The sequence below is a fragment of the Stegostoma tigrinum genome, chromosome 30 (genome assembly GCF_030684315.1).
Source record: "Stegostoma tigrinum isolate sSteTig4 chromosome 30, sSteTig4.hap1, whole genome shotgun sequence".
Taxonomy (NCBI): domain Eukaryota; kingdom Metazoa; phylum Chordata; class Chondrichthyes; order Orectolobiformes; family Stegostomatidae; genus Stegostoma; species Stegostoma tigrinum.
The window spans coordinates 9,377,276-9,387,602 of NC_081383.1; the positions used below are offsets into that span (position 1 = coordinate 9,377,276).

At 42.8% G+C, this 10,327-nt stretch overlaps 1 protein-coding gene across 1 annotated transcript; it reads right to left on the minus strand.

Moving 5' to 3' along the window:
- Positions 1–356: 356 nt before the first annotated feature.
- Positions 357–8,986, minus strand: LOC125465640 (WAP, Kazal, immunoglobulin, Kunitz and NTR domain-containing protein 1-like). The gene is made up of 2 exons (XM_059638573.1): positions 8,456–8,986; positions 357–2,886 (listed from the first exon to the last, which is right to left on the minus strand). The coding sequence occupies exons 1-2, from the start codon at positions 8,714–8,716 to the stop codon at positions 1,396–1,398; spliced, it is 1,752 nt and encodes a 583-aa protein (XP_059494556.1). The 5' UTR covers positions 8,717–8,986; the 3' UTR covers positions 357–1,395.
- Positions 8,987–10,327: the final 1,341 nt, after the last annotated feature.

Sequence of the window (10,327 nt, forward strand, 5' to 3'; positions counted from 1 at the left end):
ACCAAAGATGTTGGTGAAGGGTCTAGGCCTGAAACGTCAGCTTTTGTGCTCCTGGGATGCTGCTTGGCCTGCTGTGTTCATCCAGCTCCGCACTTTGTTACCAAAGAAAAAGCCCCTGTTTTCTCCACAATAGTGCCACAGGGTCATTTATGCCCACCTGCAAGTGTAGGCAGGGCATCAATTTAACATCTCATCTGAGAGACAACATCTTTACTACTACCTTAGTGCTGGCCTGGCTTACTTCAGGTTTGTGCTCAGGTCTCTGAACTCATAAGCTGATAATTGCAAGGCAAGAATGGTACCAGTGACGACTGCCCAAACAAACTATTCGAGCTAATTCAACAGGAGGCATAGACACAAAATATAAAAATTTAAGTTAATCATCTTCAGTAACATACGCTTCATTACAGAATGTCAGAGTTTAATATTAATTTGGCTCCTCAGATGTACAAACAATGCATTATGTCCAGTTGTAAAATGCTTAACAATTCAAATTAAGCTTGCAATTGTGCACAAACACTACATTTGGCTCAAGAACAGTCAATAATTTCAGAGTTTTTACATAGACATGAATAAAATCTAAAAGATTTGTGCAGTGCTTGTTTGATCTATGTTCTGAGTTAATTTAGCTGATTAGGCAGTAACTGAGGCACTACATTTTGCCCTCAGTAATCCTGGGAACAGAAACCAAAACTAATCTTTATTCATTTTGATTGTTACTCGGCGACTAAAGTTCCTGGAATTCCACAGCTAAGGCTAGCGATAATAACGTAAACAATAATGGCAAAAATCACTTGGACAGATCCATATGCAATGAAGTGATACGAGCAGAAGCAACTTTAAGACTGGCAAACTTGCTGGCCAATTTCTAAGGAGGTATGCTGGTTGGTGAAGACAGCTTGTCAAGGTTCGAACTAGTCAAATGGGAATTCACAGTAAAATTAGGTCAAAGTTCCAAGTTGGCAAAATTCCAATGAATTATGGGCAGCATCGCACTTGGCACGATGCAGCATATGGGAACAGTGGGACATCTCAACACGGCAGGTTTTAACTATGCCATCTGGGCTTCTGGCAGGGAAAGCTGGTACACTGTCATGGAGACAGCAAGGGAATGCAACAGGGCAATGGATCCCTTGTGCACAGCCTGGCACCAATGGGCAGACTGGCTTTTGCCAATGCCATACACAAAAACAGTTTAGGAATCAGCTATTAAGCTGAAGTCTTGACCAGTAAATGTTACAGCTGTGACATGTGTGATCAAAACATGACAAGAAGTAAAGTAAATGCAGACTGCATAAAATATAAATAAAAACACAAAACATTTACCAACATTTTCCATTTGATTCTAGTTATAACAAGATATAATAATGAGTCATGAATTGCAATGTCTGTGGTTCAGTCCTGAAAGCGGTGTAAGAGTTCGCAGGTCTTTTTCTCAATGATTTCGTACATCTTTTTAATGCGTTTGTCAGTTACAGTCCGCACATAGCTCTCAGCATCCAGCACAGCCATTCCATCATAGACATCACCCATTACAAGGAGCGGTCCATCTGTCAGGTTAATGTTCGGACAAGGGCAGTTCCAGTCCATGTTGATCATTATCACCTCCAAATGTTTGAAGTCAAAAAACTTAAGCCCCATTTTCTCATCCTTCAGCACCTCGTCCAGTGTAAATCTGGCAACTCCAGAGTCCTGCTCCTCCACAATCTCTGTCACCCTTCCCACAATGGCGTAGTCACTTCTGCAGAAGCTGGGAACTATCTTGTGACGGGGTCTGCACACTTTGCACTGCTGGCTTTTCGGGAAAGGGCAGGTCTCCTCACACACTTCCTTGCTCTCAAAGTTATTCTTGTTGCCCTCACAGCCACCATAAACAAAAGCGTGGCACTGCTTCATCAGCGAATTGTAGGCCCACCGAGCCTCCCACATCTTGCAAGGACCCTGCACAGCAGGAAAGGTGCAGATATTGACCGACTCATTGATACAGGCCAATCGACACTCTTCGTAGGTTTCAAACTGGTTCTTGCTGCCCTCACAGCCTCCAAACATGAATGTGGAGCACCTGCCCATCTTATGGTCATAGAACCATCTGACATATTGACGACCACATTCCCTCTTGTCTGGATCTTTGAAGCACTCTCCAGATGGTAAAGGCTGGGTTTTCCTGGCAGGGCTCTCCACAGAATGTTCCCGTCTGATGACTGACAATGGGAAGTCTGCTCTCAGGAGGCCAGCAGCATTTCTCGCAGTGCATGTGTAGATGCCTGCATCTTCCTGCTGGGTGTTGTAAATAACTAGCTGGCCGATATTGGTGACCACCACATTGGCGTACATTTGATCGGGTCTCATGATGATATTTTCCAGGTAGTCACTCTGTTTCTCCCAGGTGATGTCTGGCCTTGGACGCCCACTGACATCACAGTGAAAGCTCACTGTGCCTCCAACGTAGACGGACTGGTGGAAGGGGTTGGTGTAGAGAGCTGGAGGGATGGAGTCTTCCAAGGACGTGGTTGACGTTGGGTTCACAGTGGTTTCTAAAGGCTGGGGGCTGGTGTTGGGCCAAGTGATGTGATACCGACAAGTCACCACTGTCAGGCTGATGCCCCTGATGCACGCCTCGGCATCCATGTAACATTTATTGTAGTAGGTCAGGCCATCGGAGGCGCAGGTGAAGTTGGGCTCCTTCTCACACCTGTCCTTGCACTTACAAATGGGCTGTCCGTCCCAGATATCACACTCCGAGCCCTGCTGTGTGCACACAATCCTCTCGCACGTTGCCTCTTTGGGTAGGTCCAAGGACGCTAAGCTGCCATCTGCAAACCTTGCTGCCACACAGCTCTTCAGGCCACACACATTTGTGCAACATTTCTCAAAGCTCTGACAATCCTGAAATCAGCAATGGGCACAGCAGTTACTTCGACAGCAACAGGCTGGTCACCGACCGGGGACAGTGCCCCAACATAGCCCTTTCTTGAGGTGTAACATACATTGACTGAGAAGCATGCAACAGAACAAACGAGAGGATTACAAGCTGCTGTTACAATGGTTTTATCAATTTGTTAACATCACCTAAATCTTATGCATAAATCTACACCCAGAGACATGAAAATTTGAGACAGTAGAACTCAGAGTGAAAGATTGAGGCAACTAAAGTATAAATTTGTCGTGCATGTAATTACACTATGCTGGAATTTCCTTCCTTTTTTTAGGATCAGAAATTGATGTTTGGCGGCAGAAGGTAAAGTTGAGATACTAAACATGCACTTTGCATCTCTCATTACCAAGGTAGATGCTGAGAAAGGAAGTAGTTGAAATACTGGCGGTGCTAAGAATCCATAAAGAGGTGCATGAGAATTATGTACTTAAATTTAATTAGTCACTGAAGCCATATTAGATGTGTCCAAGGATAGTGCAGGAAGCAAAGGGAGGGGGGCAACTTTAGGGGATGTGGGCCACAATCTTGCAATCCTGCTGAAATACAGAGATTATGTTAAGGTTATACAGGGCATTGGTGAGGCTTCTTCTGGTGTACTGTGTCCAGTTCTGGTCTCCCAGCAATAGGAAAGATATTATTAAGCTGGAGATGGTTCAGAAGAGATTTACCAAGATGTTGCCGGGAATGAAGGGTTTGTGTGAAAGGAGAGGCTGGATAGGCTGGGACTTATCACTGGTGTGTAGAGGTTGAGGAGTGACTTGATCAAGTTTATAAAATCATGAGGGGCATGGAAAATGTTAATGGCAGGTATCTTTTCCCTAGGTTTGGAGATTTCAAGACTAGGGGGCATATCTTTACGGTGATGGCAGAAAAATTTCAAAAATGACGAGGGGCAATATTATTACACCGAGAGTGGTTCGTGTGTGGAATGAGGAAGTGGTGGATGCAGGTACAAATATAATATCTCAAAGACATTTCAATAAGTACATGAATAAGAAATATTTGGAGGGATACGGGCCAAACGCAGGCAGGTGGGACTAGTTTATTGTGGGAACATGGTTGGTTTGGACTGGTTGGAATGAAGGGTCTACTTCTGCGCTTTAGGACTCTATGACTCTAGGTGCTGCCAAAAGACAGCAAAATTGCAAATGTTGCACTCTTGTGCAGAAAAATATGGTAAGTTGCCATACTTCCAGTGGATAATAGGCTGCCTTCTCATTTGACAGAATTGACTGGCGATGAGTTTACCGTGAGGGTCACAACTCAAGCAAAGGGAAGGCAGCGCTTTCATGGTGACCTCAGTCAGTTTGGGGACTCAACCTGCGATCTGATGATTGATTGATATTTTTGAGTGACTTGGAAATGCACACTTCATGCATATCTGATGTATTTAATTTCACTGAGACCTGTACTGTCTAACTGTGTATACTTGATTGCATTTTTATTGCATAAATAACACAAATTGAAAGCACAAATAAAAGAAAAATACTGAAGATGTTTGAAAACTGGAATAAAAACAGAAAAAACTGGAGAAACTCAGCATGTCTGGTAGCATCAATGGAGTTGATGTTTTGAGTCCAACGTGACTCTCATTGGAAAGCTTGACTCTTTGTATTCTTTTTATTAAAAGTTGAAGTGCTGTGTTTAAAATGAATGAAGAATGCTTGGATGGCTAGATTTCATTTCCATACTTTACAAGAAGGGATTATATTGTTTAAATTGAAAATTTTGCTCAATCCTGATTTCTAAAGACCAGGATCTATGTAGCTCACCGTCTCCCATCTTGGTATTGATAAGGAGCAATGGTAATGAAGTTGTTAGTTAATTGTAGCAATTAATTTCCATTAATTCATCTACAACAGCCACAGACGTAACATAAGAAAACTCCAAATCTGTGTCAGCTTTCAGAAGCATAGATCCAACATCACCCCTCGCAATCAAATTAATCTTAATTTAACTCATACAGTATATCCCAGAATTTTATTCTCTGAAAATATCCAAATTTTGTATTTGAATGATCAATACACATTTTAACATATTATCCATTTTTACCTTCTGTTGTACGCTAATTATATAGATGGGAAATTAGGGGAAATTAAACACTGAATAAATGAAATAAGATTGGGCATAATTTTAGTGTTAAATGTTGCAGATAGCATTTTGATGTGAGCATACTAACCCAAATGTAATAACCCAGAATGGATTAGGATAAACCCCATGAAATCTACCCAAATCTTGGTGTATAAATGCAATTTATTAATCCCTTCCAAGTACAAAGGCTTCAGATAGATTTGAGGTAGCAGCACTGGCCAGGTGAGTAACCGAGATGCTATGAATTGGCTTTGGCATGGATGAGGGATGGATAGATGTTCAGCCAAGCTTCCTGTTACGACTCCACTCGTGTTAGTGACAGAGACCTTACATTTCTGTTATTGCCGCCCACCATCTGCAAGGCTCAAGTTAGGAGTGTGATGTTACACTGTCCATATGGTCAACACTTTCCATGGAAAAGCGGCCATTCACAACCTTCAATGTCTCACATTCCTGACACCACTGATGCATAGTAGCAGCTGTGTGTACCATCTACAAGATACAAGGTAATAAACCACACAAAGGATCAAAGGTAGAATATCCTAGAGAATCTCAGCAGTTCTGACAGCATCTGTGAAGACAGAAAACAATTAGCATTTCAAGTCCAGAGACCCTTCTTCAGAATACTGTTCTAGTAAATGTTATTTATTGTAGGATACGAGCCCATATGCCTGGACTTCTGGATAGCTCGCCCAGTGAGATTCCCACTTTTCCACTGCCTTCCCCAAAGCACTGAAACTCCAATTTTATGCAGGGATTAAAGTGACAGTTCAATGAAAGGAATCATCATTTTTGGGGAAATAAAATCTTCAAATTGACTTTGGCCACAGCTGGCAACCTTACAGTAATCATGTTCTCAAGAAAAGATACAACTGGCTAATGCAGTGGTGTTAGGTCGAGTATAATCCGTAGGCACAAAAACAAACCTGCTGGAAAAGCTCAGCAGGTCTGGCAACGTCTGTGCAGGAGGAAACAGAATTAATGTTTCGGGTCTGGTGACCCTTCCTCAGAACTCAGTTCTCAGTTCTTGTTCTCTGCCACTAACACTAGTTCTGAGGAAGGGTCACCGGACCTGAAACGTTGACTCTGTTTTGTCCTCCACAGGTGCTGCCAGACCTGCTGGGCTTTTCCAGTAACTTTGTTTTGTTCCTGATTTACAGCATCCGCAGTTCTTTTGATTTTTATAATCTGTAGGCATTAGTTTTCACATGTTTACTGCTACCAACCTGTAACCTATCAATTTTTCACTATTCCTCCACCATAACTAAAATTTTCAGGTTTTTTTTTGCCCATCATCCAGTACTGGATGCCCACTTCCATAAGACTCTCTGACTCTACCCCTTTCAGCTCATCTGTTTACCAGGCTTGGCTGTTCCAACACACTCTTGGTCTCTTTGTTACATTCTACACTCTGTACACATGAAGTGGCTCAAATCTCTGCTGCTAGTGTCTTAACTATGTGGTTGACTTTTAACTGCCCCCTGTCAATTAAGGCTGAATAATAAATACTGGCCTAGCTAGAGACACTCACATCCCACAAGTAAATAAAAAAACCCTCACCAAGTCTCAATCGCCTATCACCCCTGACCCCATACTCACTGACCCCTGGTTCCAGTCAAGCAATATCTTGTTTTCTAAATTCTCATCCCTGTTTCATATCTCTTTAATGGTCACTTCACTGTCTTCATCTGCAATCTCCTCTTCCCTCACAAGCATCTGCTAAATCTAAGTTTTTCTAATTCTGGCTTTTCATATCTCTCTGATTTAAACTGCTATTGCCATCCAAGCTTTCAGTTGCCCAGGCCACCCGCTCTGGAATTTCTTCCCTGCACCTCTTTGCTTCTCTACTTCACTTTTCTCCTTAACTCATTCATTAAAACCTACCTCCTTGACTGACAACTGCAGTATGGCACTATATAACATAGAGAGGAAATGCTTTTAACTGGAGAGGGTGCAGAGGAGATTCACCAAGACTTTGCAATTCAGCCATGAATAGAGGTTAAAGAAGCTGGGCAAATAAAACAAGGAACAGTAATACTGGAAATCTAAAACATAAACAGAAACAGCTGGAGAAACTCAGCAGGTCTGGCAACATCTGTGGAGAGAAAGCAGAGTTAACATTTAGGATACAGTCACCTTTCTTCAGACCCCCATGTCTGCTGAGTTTCTCAAACTATTTCTGTTATCTTTTTGTCTGAAAGGGCTGACGGGGATCCAGACTGAGGCGAACAAAGCTGTGAGAGGCATAGATAAGATACACGGGGAGAAACATTCCCATGACAGAAGGGTCAATAACCAAGCAGCACAGGTAAGGAGCAAGATGTTTAGAAAGAATTGAAAGATTTTTTTTCACCCAGAAGGTGGTATCTGGAAATCTCTGCTGAAAAAGGTGGTAGAGGTGGGAACTGTCAAAACATTTATGAAATATTTAAATGAGCCTCTTGAAATGTCACAGCCTATAAAGCAATGGGCAAAGTGTAGGAAAATGGGATTAGTATAGTTAGATAAGGAGATGACTGCCATGGGTCCAATGAGCTGAGTGGATCTTTTTTGCATGCTGTAAACACTCAGTGCTCGCTACAGTGTCTTGTTTTATGATATGGATACCTTGTGTTATGTTAAAGGTGCTGTATAAATAAGTTGTTGTCCAGCTCATCCAGAAACTGGCACAAAGCCACTTCAAGTAAGATGGGGGTGTGGGAGGGGAAGCAGAATCCCAAATTCAAGGAGGACTTGGCATTCAAATTATTTTTATTCCTGCTCTTCAGACATATTATGACACACTGCCAGGGCAGGTGGGACATGAATTTTTTGGGCTAGAGACAGGAATACTACCACCATGCCACACACAAGTTAGGATATCTCTGGAATCTGAGAGCAAGGTCAATGGAGGATTAAACACTGCTGAATTTTATCCCAATGGAATTTCGTTGATTCACGGCTGAGAACAACATTCGTTAACAAAAAAGAACAAAGTTATTTCTAGTTAGAAGTTTCACGCGTTTGGGGGTCGCGGGGAAGGAAAAGTGGAACTGGGATTCAGCAGAAGTTTGCCAAAAAAAGTGACCTGAGCCTTAATTTGTCGAAATAAAGGTTAAGTTTGGAACTGTCCTGTTGTCAGGGCAGTTAACAACAAACGTGCATTTCCCGACAGAGAGAAAACAACGAAGCGAAGGGCATATAGGCAATGAATGGGGCTAAAACTGACGAATCTTGTCAGTCTCCCAAACAAAAACAGCCAAAAGCGATCTCTCCCAAGCATGCTAGTTTGGTGAAAGAATGTCAAAATCTGGAATGGCTCTTTGAGAAGAAATTCCAGCCTCACACGCCGCCCCCCCCAAAAAAAACTTTCTCCTATGATCATTAATCGTCACTTTGATGATAATAAATGCAATCTCAAGACAAATTTCATCGCTTTCTTTTCTGTACCTCATCGATGTTGCATTCCCTCTCGCAAGTGCTTTGGGCATCGACCCACAGGTTGGGGTTCAGTTGGTTTGGACAGGCGCCGGGGTAAGAAAGCTTTCCTCGGGTTAGACTGGCGCCTGCAGTCAGTCTCAGCAACCCGAGCACCATCACCAGTGTCCTGCACTGTAACCGGCCTGCCTTGGCTTTTCTCTCAGACAGCAGTCCCAATCCTCTCTGGCAGCACTTTAAGAAGTAAGCACATCTGTGCAAAAACGCCAGCATTTTGTTTTTGTTGCCCCCTCTTCGGCTTTGTTCTAAGAAAAGAGAAAACAAAAAATCGTCCAACTCCCCCCTCCCCAGCAAGATCGAAATTCTATCAGAAAAATAATAATTTTCGAAGGGAATTGAAAGTCAACGATGAGGCAGTGAAAAAAACGGGCCATTCATTAGGCCGTGGGACATAAAGGACATTCTGTAACCTGATCAGACTTCAATTCACATGGTGAAAGTGGGAGGCGGCTATTTCAACATCAAATACTTTCTTTGCTGACCCAGACCACGGCCCCGTCTGGTCAAGGCAACTGGGCAAACATGATTGGGGGACCCAGCGCTTAAGACCCAGATTTTAGCCAAACAAACAATGGCTGCGCAGAACAGTAGGGGAGAGGTCATTGCACATAGCAACCAGTCTGGAGTTTAAATGCATAGGTGTGGCCACTTTAAACCTCTGGAGCAAAACATAAAAGAATTCTCACTGGTAGGAATGAAGGGGGAAATATAACAGAGGCCTTTGGCGAAGTTTTTTTTCTTCTTCAGACACAACACCGTCTGAAGTTAAGGATATCAAATGATGTTGTTTTTCGCCCTGTGTCTCAGAAAGTGAGTGACAGAAACGTGCAAGCGATTAGCAGCAAACACAAGCCGTGACAACTTCCCATAAATATAGGTTTGGATGGATTCCTGTAAGTGCAGGGGGATTAGGAACTGTTAGTTCCAGACTGGGGGTAACCTGAGGGGAGACTTTGGGAAGGCTAGGCTGGGGCCTGTACTCCGAATATTACAATTATCTGGCCTTTGGTCACATTCTTCAGGGACTAGTCAAATGTAGCAAATGTGATGTTTTTAAGGACTCTTCAATGGTGTAAGTTATAGCTGAATTATTGAGAAGTATGCCCTTTAACATGGGGAATTGGTGCAGGTTCGACACCAGCAAAGCTGCTTTTGTCAATTATGTGTCATTTTCTTCTATTCGCCTTACATTCCTGCACTGTGTTAATGCAATCATTAGTCCAAGCGGGACAATAACCGCATTCAATCTTTCTCACAACATCACCCCACACGAAGTTAAACCCCTCAATTTGAAACTTGCAGGCAGCAGAAGGTAAATTGTTTCTCTGTGATACTGAAGTAGTTAAATCGAACAACGTGTTGAATGTGTTACCAACTTGCGCTGTCAGTATTCAGTGAAATAACTTGAAGTCTGTTGCTCCTGCTTGCAACTTGGGTTCTTATCTGCAATATTGTAACTTCCTATTTCCAACCTCCTGAATTATTCCACCACTTCCGATTTCATCCCTTCAATAGCGACTGCCTCTGAGGAAGGGTCACTGGAACACAAAAACGTCAACTCTGATTTATCTCCACAGATGCTGCCAGACCTGCTGAGCTTTCCCAGCAATTTCTGTTTTTTTGCTTCTGATTTACAGCATCCGCAGCTCTTTCGGGTTTTATGCAGATTTGCAAACACTTCACTGGCTGTCGAGCGGTTTGAGGTGACGAATGGTCAGGAAAGGTGCTACATTAATGCAGTTCTTCATTTCTATACAGGTCCCTCATTTTGCTGTTGAAGCGCTCAAGCAAAAACAAAGGAAGTGATTTGCATTTATGTAGACG